This window comes from Alnus glutinosa, chromosome 10, assembly GCF_958979055.1.
Source record: "Alnus glutinosa chromosome 10, dhAlnGlut1.1, whole genome shotgun sequence".
Taxonomy (NCBI): domain Eukaryota; kingdom Viridiplantae; phylum Streptophyta; class Magnoliopsida; order Fagales; family Betulaceae; genus Alnus; species Alnus glutinosa.
Genome location: NC_084895.1, coordinates 26,407,534 through 26,419,496, shown reverse-complemented (window position 1 = coordinate 26,419,496; position 11,963 = coordinate 26,407,534). Strand labels below are relative to the sequence as shown.

Sequence of the window (11,963 nt, the reverse complement as noted above, 5' to 3'; positions counted from 1 at the left end):
TTCTTTATTAAACAAAGAACTTAGAGCTAGCTGGTATTGATTTAATCATATATAGGTTATTATAATCTTACAACTAAATACACATTGTCATTTTTCATAAAATTTATTATCTTGGTATATCAGTAAAGAAGACATTTTAGAATTCTTTTGTGGAAATATTTCAACTTAAAACCTCTAAAACATGACACACACAGCTTCAGTAAAGATTGTTTATAAGGTTGCACTACAGTTTATAAGATTAGAAGAGTGAATGGCATGAAACATGAAGCTCCACCATTTAAAAAAGATAAAGGAAGGGAGACCGGAATATAAGGTGAAACTCCACTATAAGTGATTAAAATAGGCATATGAGACTCCACCGTACTCCTTGGGTGCAGAATATATCCTGCTAGCTGTATGAATCATCATAAGAGGAATATTTGTATAAAAATAACATAGAAAACACTAAAAGTTTGAGGAGAATCTTCATATTTACTCCATAATAGACGATATCTATTAAGGGGAAACACAAAAAAAGGGCAAAATCCTAGGATTTAGTTATATGGAATAAATTCTTATTATCGATTGATAGGAAAAAGATGTCTTCATTCCTTTCTTTTTTTTTTCCTATTTTTCTAATGTAGTACTTCTATTGTTCATAAGAAGTTTAGGCCCTCGACACCAGCAGAGCTTTCTCAATTTTGCAGTTCTCCATATAAATATAGTAGAGAAGATAACTATTCTATATGAACTTTTGAATACATGAGAGAACTTCAACACTGAAACTAAACCCCATTATAAGTGAGGTGGAGGTCCTCTTAACTCTACTGCGGGTTCCAATAAGAAATCAGTTAGGATAAAGTTCAAGATAAAAACACGACAGTAACCTGAAAATATGCATCGACACTGTAAACATTTTACTTTCTATACACAAGAATAGATGCCATAGATTTCTGGTTACACCCCAAGTTGCCAACTCAAGGATTGACCACAAGTCAATGTCAAAATCGTAAACTAGTGCTTGGATGGCAATCGGGAAAAAATAATGAAACCAACCCCTGTAACAAGCCTGCCTGCTCTTTCTTTCTCTCCTGATTCTTCCCTAGAAAGTGAATAGACATGATCGAAAAACCATCCAAAATAGGCAGAAGAAGAAGAAGAAGAAGAGAAGAAGCAATAGGTCTAGGAGATATATCACACTTCTAACATGAGGTGGTCATGATCCATTCCTGGGGGGGACAATGGTGGAACAGCTGCTTCATAAGAAGATGCAGCAGATTCAATCTCTAAGATATTCCTAAGAGTAGCCTGATATCCCCTGCGTCCACCGATCTTTCTTGAGGGAAGGGATTCAGAAGCAACAGCTCTAGTTGAGTTGCTACTAACAATGGACGACAAAAACTTTTCCTTGGAAAGAGTTGTTGGGGCAGATGCAATAACAGAGCTGAAGACACCAGACTCCCTTAGACCTTGTATTATGGCCTGAAACACAAAACAAGATTAAAAATAAGGAATAAATAAACAAACAAGGGAACCCTGGTGCAGAAAAATAATAATAACAATATAATAAGAGTAATATTACAAGGTTAATTTATTTTTTTTATTTTTTTATTTTTTTTATTTTTTTTTTGGGGGGGGGGGGGGGGGGGGGGGGGGGCGCGGGGGCTTACAAAGATATGCAAACAAATTCACTTTTTACACAATCAACAAGCAAAACCACAAAAAGAAAACCGGCATACACCAATTCTGTCAGGCACCGAATGGGGGAAATTGCTTAGGATCACATTACATTTCAAGAATTGAAATCTTTTTGTGTTTTAATAAATAACTCAATTTCTATCCTTGACTTTTGGACGATGAACTTCATCATTCAATTAAAAAAATGGAACTATTTTACTACTGATCAAATCCAAATGTGTCCCATCCCCTATTTTCTTCTCTCTTAATTCTGTAGGCAATGAGCTGAGAGGACCTTCCATTTTGGATTTTTCTTGTATAACTGTCTTTATCTGCTTGCTTTCTTTCTTTTTCTTTTTCTTTTTTTTCATTTAATTTTTTCTATTTTTTCCACCCTCTCTCTAAGATTGAAGAATTATGCTTACCATGGGAGCATATACGCGAGTTAAGATACCCTTCCTCAGTAGTTTCATTTTTATATCTTTGTCACCCCACACAATGTGTTCCCGGTACCTAGTAGAACAGGAAGGCCAAAAAGTATATTAATTCACAAGAAGCAAGGAGGAAAAAAGATGTATATACGCTCATGCCCAGAGTTCCTTCAGAAATCTCAGATTTGAAAATTCAAAGAACTTGCAATGGGTTTAAAATGAGAAAAGAACATGGATATGGGGAAAGGAACGAAATTTTCTCCATTCAAATATTTACCAGTTGAGCATTTCTTCCTCTGTTGCAGTTGAAGCAATTATGAATGCCTGCAATGTATTATGTTTACTTAGTATGATGAAGGAAATGCAATCCAAAACAAAACATAGACAACTACTGGAAGCCAGGATTACTCTTACAAACTAACCCATTCTTTGGCATTCATTCGAGCTACAAGAGATTAACATTTAAATTGAAGACTAACATCAAAACCAATAAACCCATATGTGCCTCATCCAATAGCAACATTGGAAACCTCCTTTTCCAGGATTTCAAAATTAACTAACAACTATGCATTGTAGTCACCACTTTCCCAGGTCAATCCAGCATTCCCCACTAATTGGTTTGCATTGAAATTAACCATTAACAAGAGGTAGCATCATCATTTCGCTTGAGCCTTATTATTTATTTATATGTGGTTAGTTTTTACATCATCCATCTCCTTCTCCCTACAGCTTCTGCTAGGCTTCAAGAATTTCACACCAACTTAATCCGTACGGTTGGTTTTCGCTTTCTAGATTAAGTGCTTACAAAGCACACTTTAGCACCTCCTAGTGGTCACATCACTGCTCTACATTGCACATGGACAAACTATCTAATTCTGTAATAAAAAAAATTCTGAGAAAAATGCTTGTTACCTCTATAATCCTTTTCTGGCTACTCATTATGCTCATCTAATGGTACTAGTAATAGAAGAAAAACATAAAAAAGAAGCACAAGTGAAAATCACTGGACTCACAGCTCTGTCGAATTCCAACATAAAGCATCTTTTGACATCCTCCTTAGTAGGCTTGCAGCCACACCGGTCACGTCTAGAGGTCAAGTCTGAAAACTTGGCATATGTGTAATGTAGAACAGCAGCCTCCTCCAATTTGATTTCACTAGCAGAAATAACATGAATAAAGTATTGACATTAGAAAGCCAACTATAAAGACACTGCTTTTTTTTCTTCCACTATGAGATTAACATACTTTGGGGTTTTCATATAATTGTGCCATCTGTGTGCACCATTAGGGCGAAGATGATCTTGAATCCGAGCAGCCGATTTCCCATTTCCATAAGTCAAAAAATAGTTTGGATTACCACGAGTTGATTCTTTGTACATGCCAAAATATGTGTCCTTTGGAAGATGGTCATAATTCCTCTTGAACATTGATACCTGTTTGCGTACAAGAACAAGACCTACATCAAATACCACACAGGTATCCTCAAAGACATGCAAACATATGACACAACATTTTCCTAGGCAATAAAATAAACTCCTACCACATTTTGTTACTCCTAACTACAGCAGCAAATAGAATTATGTGACTACTCATTACTACAATTTTTTTTTTTTTAAATGGAAGTTGCCCATTATGCATTCCTTACCATGTGTTCCTTTCTCTAACCTAAGCCACCACTTCCTCTCCACCAATATGCACTCCAATCAACAAAGATCACAATATCATTCCTCTTTCGAAGCTCAAACTTTGTACCTCATAAACTAATCAAAAGTTTCTAGTAAATGAACCGCTCTATCACATTAAGTTGTGGGGCTTGGGGTGTCTTGGCTGTTTGGGTTTGGGTTTCGGTTGTGGGTCTTTGGGTGCTTGGTTGTTTGGGTTTTTCGGGTGTTTCTGGTTTGGTTTCCTTTGTATACTTCACGTATGCTAAAGGGTGCCTTAGACTTTTTTTTAATATATTTCTTTGCTTATCTAAAAAAAATTGTGTTACTTTACTAGGGGGGCTCAATGCAAAATCACACATACAATTATGTAGATAAATAATTATCAGTAAATAGGAAAGAAAATAAAATGCTATAGACAAAGCGCCGGTTGAAGAAACCAATTTGAGGGTCAATCCAATTCCAAAACCAAAAAATCCACAAACAAGCTTCACTGTGTGTCAAGCTTAGATCTGTAAAGAACCCAATTGAAAATTCTAAATGCAGGAAAATTTCAATAGATATCGTTTTGCATGGTTGAGTTAGGGGGTCATACAGTTGGAGCTATACAAGCAACCAAATTGGAGTCAGCTATTTTGGCATTTGTTGATTCTGGAATATATGTTAACTGCTAATGCTTTGAGGTTTAACATGGAAGGGGTCATACAGCTAGTCGGAGCAATACAAGCAACCAAATTGGAGTCAATTCATTATTCATATGGCATTTGTTGATTCTGGAATATATGTTAATTGCTAAGGTGCTTTAAAATTTCATAGTCAATGTTGAAGAAGACCATTGCTAAGGTTGACACATTCTTAATAGTTACATAGCAAGCAAATAAATTGAAGAAGACCAAACTCAGAGCAAATAATAAATTAAAACGTAATTATAGTTTTATTAACGTAATGCTGATAATATTAATTAAAATATTGAATGTTTGAAGAATCTTCTTCTCCAACCAAGCCTTGTCTCATTTAGTTGAAAGCATGAAAAAACCCAGTTTTGATGTTCCACAATACCTTATATCTTTTGAAAATCCAAGGTACCTCCATCGTTTAACTGCCTATTACTTGCATACGTTTTAACCATCTTCTAAAATCCAATCTGATACACAATATTGTGCCCATGCACTCCACAGAAAATAATTTTACCAAACCAGAGGAATAGTTTTTAAGAAATGATATAACTAACAAACTCAAACGTTGACAGGCTCGATAGAAAAAAGGGTTAGCAGTGCTTTAGGCACCAAGGCTTACGTTCTAAAATTTGCAATGTTCTTATGTTCATCAGTATATAACCGAAAAAGAAGGATATATAAAACTAACATTAGATATACTGCAATAACCATGTCTCCCAGCAGATCAACCAATCGAGAATATTGGCTTCTATGCATTTCTAACTGTCACATAATCCATAAATTTGTGAACTCATCATGATAATTGACATGAAAATATTAGACATATGAGTCTAATTTACTTAAGGAAGAAAACAAAAACGAATATCAACACGCAATATTTATAAAGACCAAGGTACATATCATGGTCCACTGACCTTCAGGGTTCTGTAATCAAATCTACTGAACCAAGTGAAAGCAAGGACATTGAACGATAAGGAAGATTTACCTCACTAAAAGGTTCCTTGATATCCTCTCTTTCAACACTGCTCTCCTAAAAATTACAATTATTATAATTAGTTATAAGACAAGTAACAAATGCCATGGCTCATAGAGGAAGATAGTACACAAGAATAACAGGACTAGCATGTTAAAACACCTTTTACAAGTTCCCTGAGTGTATATTACCACATCCATATGATTTTTTTTTTTTATCATATATTACATGTCCATATGATTATAACAAATCTAAACAGTTTCACTCACATAGTTTGGAAATATAACCATATCCACATTCCCAGGAACATCAAGTAGCAACTGCCTCAAGGAATACTCCCGAGCACCAGCTGGGTGTAATAACTCATCAGTGTCCAGATGAATTATCCACTCCATGCCAGCATCCTGATATTTAATAAGCAAGAGAGCATCTTGAGAAAAATTAACTCAACTTATTCATCAAATGTAAGACTAAAACTTATCAAAAATTAAAAAATTAAAAAAAAAAATGTAAGACTAAAAACAGAGGTACAAGATACATGAGAATATTGTCTTTCATACCCGTGCCATTACAATAGCCATCTCCATATTGAGAGATTGCTTTACAAATAGCTCATAATTGCAAGGCTTGTAAAAGAAACTTGAAAGCCATGTCTCATTCCAAATCCGGCTGACAGTACCACAAATAACAGGCAAGAAAGATAAATAATTAAAAGAAACAAATGTCTTAAAAACAATTAAAGAGAGACAATATAAGAAATATGTCTACGTTTAGAAAAGTTGCTTGTATTGAATGCTGGAACATTTGAAGTTACTCACATCAAATACATCAATAATGTTCCGGCAGAAGGAGAAAAGAAAGAGACAGGAATTAAAAAGCAAAAAAAAAAAATGCAAATTGTCTCAAATCTAAGTATACATAGAAAAGATTGATATGACACTAGACTTCAAAAGAACAAATATAATTTGACAAAATTAATAGGAGAAGAAACTACATATATCTATATTCATCTCTCCTCTCCATAGTTGTTCAAAGATTCGAGGAGATCAGAAAACTAGTGAAGAAATATCTAGATAAGGTACTATAAGAACTTCAAATCAAACATGCACGATGCAAGCACAAAAGTAAAAGTCAACAAACCTCTTAGCCTGTTGCTCCTCCAGCTCTCTTGTTCTATATATCACTTTCACTCCCTGAGAAAGCCACAAAAATCATGCTTAAAAGAGGTTCCATAAACAAACATAATATAAATCAGAGTAGAACAACTCCATTTCAAAAATATGCAACAGAAACACATTGACTTAAACGAAACTCAAGCAGTCAGAGCAGTGGATACATATTGACTTACTGGGATAGATTCCAGAACTTTTGCCACATCCGGAGATGCAGCCTTTCCTTCCACAAAAAGGAAGAAGCTCGAGACTCCAATAACCTTATGATAAAACATCCATGGCAAGATCTGCTCTAAGCCAGCTGATGTGCTCGTTGTAATACATATCTGCAAAAAATTCAGAAGCAAAACTGCATTATTCGCATTTCAGGAAAAAGGAACAGTGCCTTACATTAAATCCATAATATTACTTTAAGAAGTAGTAACTTGGACTAATCTTTGGCTCAAATACCAATTTCCGAAAAGCAAAGCCCAATATCAGATTGATCCAATAATCCTTATTAGACTCATAACCAATCTCTCTATCTCCGACTATGACGGCAACTAAAACATTTTTTTTTTATAAGTATGACGGCAACTAAAACATTCATAATGAAGGCTGAAGTTACATATTAACTCATACACACCAAAAGATAAGTTAAAAAATAAATCCCAGATTCAGAGAATTTCCAAACCCAACCATGTCACCAATAACAAACCTTATGGTCGCGGATAAGAACAAAGCAAATGACCCACCACTCTATTAAGCATAACACACTAATGACCTCGGTTGAGCTCAGATCCAACAACCACATGAAGATAAAGCAAAAACTTCAACACTTTGATCCCATTTACTGGGCCTCAATGTTTTTTTCTCAGCAACCAAACATATGGATACTGTCAGTCACTCACGCAACAAATAAACAACCTCACATTATGAAATCTAGCAGTTATTCACTAAAATTCAATCCACAAAAAACAAAACCCAGAATCCGAAATATTACCAAGAACCAAACTTTGCCTCAAAAATCCTGAAATGAACCACTCCAAAACCTATAATATCACTAAGAGTCAAACTTTTGGTCTTAGATGGGATCATCAAAAGCAAAACCAAGAAACGCATCAGCCTCAAAAGCGAAGAATTTCACCCAAAAAAGGACACCGAACTTTGGGCCTCAGATTGGACCAGTACCGACTCTAAAATCCGAATCCCAAGAATCAAAACCCTGAAGCAGATCAACCCCAGAAATCAAAATATCACAAGAAGTCAAACTTTTGGTCGTACATTGGAGCATATAGAGCAAAGCCCAGAAACACATTAACATCAAAAAAACGAACCTTAGGCTTCAGACTGGACCAGTACCAGCACAAAAATCCGAATCACAAAGAGCAAATTATAAAAACTTTGAAACAGATCAACCCCATAACCCAAAATGCCACTACGAGTCAATGTTTTGGTCCTAGAATGGAGCATAATGAGAGCAAAAGCCAGAAACAATCAACCCCAGAAACCAAATTATCAATACGAATCAAACTTACGATCTTAGATTGGATAATAAAGAGCAAAACCCAGAAACAAATGAACATTAAAAACGTATAATTTCACAACGAAACCGAACCTTAGGCCTCAAATTTGGGACGTAGTCGAACTTCCAGCCTTGGTAGTACGGGAACGAAGGGGAAGATCCACGCCCGAGATTGACGCAATCGGACGACGAGGAGTGGTGGTGGGCTGTGGGGGAGAGAGGGGAGGGGTCCATGCCAGGGAACAGGTGCTGGGACCCCGGAGGAGCCCAACGGGTGGTGGGGTCTGTGAGGCCTCCACCACGCCATTGGAGGACGAAGGCCAAGGCGGCGAGGGTGAGAGGGAGGAGGGTGAGGAGGAGGAGCAGCCTCGAGGTGAAGGAGTGGGCAGAGGAGGATGAAGTAGGTGGGGTGGAGCGGAGCAAGGCCTGAAGGTGGTGTTGGTGGTGGTTGGGCATGTTGAGCGCGTGCGTGTACTTCCAAGAGCTACTTTGAACTTGAAACGAAAGTTTGAAGTGATGAAGGTGAAGAAAATGTAGACAACAATAAAATTCATCCGATAAATAAATAAATAAATAAAAATGTAGACAATTATCATGTTGTATTGTTTTTATTTTTTCCTACTTTTCTTTTCTTTTCTTTTTTCTTTTTTTCTTTCATTTTTTTTTTCTTTTTTTTTCTTTTTTTTTTCTTTTTTTTTTTGCCTTTGAGAATGCATTAAATGGTAGAGAGATGAGAGTGAATAGATTCGCTTCATTTCAAATAAAATAAATGCTATCTATTTTATAGTTAAGATTTAAAGTTATATTTTATTTGAAATATGTATTATTTATTTCATTAAATGAAAAAGGATCCTATTTCATAATGATGAGAGGGAATAGGATTCACTTCATTTTAAATGAAATAAATGCTAAATGATTAGAATTTAAAATTAAAACTTTTAATGGTGTATATAATTTTATATTATTTAAAATTTTAAAATACGTATCAACATTGATTTTATATATATCGTTAAATACATCAATTTTAAATTCTAACCTTTCATTTAAAATACATAACATCTATTTTAAAAAAAATTATAAAAACTACAACCAACACAAAACCCAAACAAACAGGAAAATAACAAAGACAAAAAAAGAATTCTATTCTAAATTTTTGATTTTAAAAAGAGTGTTTTTTTTTAAAAAAAAATAATAATAAATTAAAATTGATTAATTGGGCCCCAGTTTGAGAAAGTGTTGTATGTGTGGTCCATCAAAGAAAATAAGTTTGGTATAGTTTTTTACTGTGTTTCTAGAAAACAAAAAACCGAAAAATATATATACATAAAAAATAAAAAAAAAATAAAAGTAAAATAAAGATTGCTGCTCGTGGTGATCTGGCAGTCCTGCGGTTGACAAGTGACATTTAACTACCATGCTCAGCTATATTTAAAAAATAAAAAAAAAAAACAAAACAAAACAAAATTAAAAAAATATATATAATTTAACCTTCAAACTATCGCTCTTTATCCGGATGACCTTCTAATTTATTAAATCTTGCACTCTAATCTCAAATTACTGAAACCTTTGAAAAATATCCCTTTTAGCGAAATATCCCTATAATTCTCTCGTCACATGTCATTTTTTAATTAAAAAAAAAAATCTAAATTCTAAAAAATTCTAAAATTTCAAAAATTTCAAAAAAATTCAAAAAAATCAAAAAAAAATTAATTTTTTAAATATTTTAAAATTAAATTAAAAGAAAATTTAGTTTATTTATTTCTTTAATTTTTCTTTAATATTTTTGAATTTTTTTATTTTTTTATTATTTTTATAATTGAAAAATGACACGTTGCAGTGATATTTTGGATATATTTTGCCAAAATTAGCATTTTTCAAAAGTTTTAGTAGTTTGGGGACTATCCAAATAAAATGTGGTAGTTTGAAAAGCTAAATTGTATTTTTTTCCAAAAAAGTATATATGAAAACACTGGCTTGTGTTTTAGTTAATTTTTTATAAATGTCTTGTGTTTATTTATTAAATAGTGGTTTGTGAGAAGCTTTTTTTAAAAAAGAAAAAAAGGTTTTGTAATTTTTTTTTTAAAAAAAAAAAAATTGTTAATGATAATTGGTAAGGGCACATATGAAAATCACTTATATTTGTGAAGGCTTTTTCAGAGTTTGTAAAGCCTTCAAATCTTTTGCATAGTCATTTTCAAAAGGATAAGCGGTCTTAGTGCACTCCTAATAACTTATGTATTTTTATATGGTAAATTTTTTGGATAATTATTTGCTATAAAGCCAGCAAAAATTTTGTATCATCTAAGGTTATTCGTATGAGTGTGACTTTAAAATAGCAAATATAGATTTTGTCCTATAGGTATACTCTGAAATACAATTTCCCAAATTCAAAGATATATTAAAATATTGTTATAGCATAAATGAGTTTTTGTGAGAGAAGGGGAGAGAAAGAGTGAGAAATAGAAACAAATAAAAACAGATATGTGAATTTGCACTCTTCACAAATACATTTTTCATTTGTTTTGCATGATCAGATTGATGGAATTTTTAGTGAATTGGTTAGCTATGTTAGCCTAAAGGTGAAAATGGCTAAGCCATCGAGAATGCTCTTAGCGTACCTCTAGCTATTGAAGGTTACCCAGTCAAAAAGTACATTCTTTTTATTTTATTTAATATTTTTTTCATACAAACTTCATTAGATTTTTTTATTTCATTTAAATATTATTTTCGAAAAGAGAGTGCGAGGAAAAAAAATATTAAAAAAAATTTGGACATTATGCTACAATAAATAGCAACTTATTGCTATTCATTTATGTTCCATTTGTTTCGGTGTAAAATGATTTATGTCGTAAAATATTTTATGGGAAGTCATTTTTCAAGAAAATATTTTCCATTGAAAACATCTTTCGGTGTTTGATGAATATGGAAAATCACAAATATTTTTTATATTTTCATCTAATCATAACTTATAAAAATTAATTTTTATTCACAACATTAAAATATTAGTGTAAAATAATATAAAAAACAATTGAAAAATGATGTTTAATTAAGATATATACATTGACTAACAATAATCATATTTTTTAAAAATTTTGATGATTTTAAAAAATTATTTTTAAAGTGACCGAAATCTGGCCATTTCTACCAAATTTCAGCATCCTTGCCAGAATCTAGACATTTGTGCCGGATCCCGACAGGATCTGGCCATAATGGCCAAATCCTTGCTAGTTCTGGGCAAATCCAGGTAGTTCTGGTCGAATCTCAGCCATTTTGGCTTGAATCCCTGCCAGCTGGCTGGGATCCAACCAGAACTGGCAAAACGGCTAGATCCGACGGGGCTAGATGGTCAGAATCTGACAGTTCTAGCCGGATTCTGGCACACAGTATTGTTGGAAGTCAGCAATGGTTGTCGGATTCCAACAGAAATTTTTAAATTCGAACATCAGCCGATTTCGACTTGTGCCAAAATCTAACTTGTTAGAATCCGACGATGATTGTTGGATTTCGGCGATGGTCAATTGCTTGAATGTGAAGGTTAATTGCGTCATTTAAAAAGGGGTCGAATACGTCCACCATCTAAAGAAAATGAAGCATAAATCATTTTTCGAAATCTGCCAAAAATTATTTTACGGTTGACTATTATTTTCGTACCCACCAAATACTAAAAATGCCAAAATTATTTGACGCCGAAGCAAACGGAGCAGCAAAAAAAATAAAAAATAAAAATTCCTACTTTGAAGCTAATATGTTAGAAAAGAAAAATAGTTCACATAAAAGTCTTTATAAGAAAACAACATTGTGCTAAATAACTACTATTTTCAAAATACCGAACAAAAAGGTTTAAAAAAAAAAAAAAAAAAAAAATCTCTCTCCGAATAAAATAGGGAAA

The 11,963-nt window shown here is 33.4% G+C and overlaps 1 protein-coding gene across 1 annotated transcript; it reads right to left on the bottom strand.

Annotated features, from left to right (window-relative positions):
* Nucleotides 1-862: 862 nt before the first annotated feature.
* Nucleotides 863-8,614, bottom strand: LOC133880071 (glycosyltransferase-like KOBITO 1; the record flags this gene model as incomplete). Its single annotated transcript, XM_062318947.1, has 11 exons — nt 863-1,461; nt 2,082-2,169; nt 2,365-2,411; nt 3,101-3,242; nt 3,333-3,520; nt 5,411-5,455; nt 5,668-5,802; nt 5,959-6,067; nt 6,539-6,591; nt 6,747-6,896; nt 8,168-8,614. Coding segments are annotated over 11 exons (1,692 nt in total), but the record flags the coding sequence as incomplete, so codon positions are not given.
* Between the last annotated feature and the right edge of the window lie 3,349 nt (nt 8,615-11,963).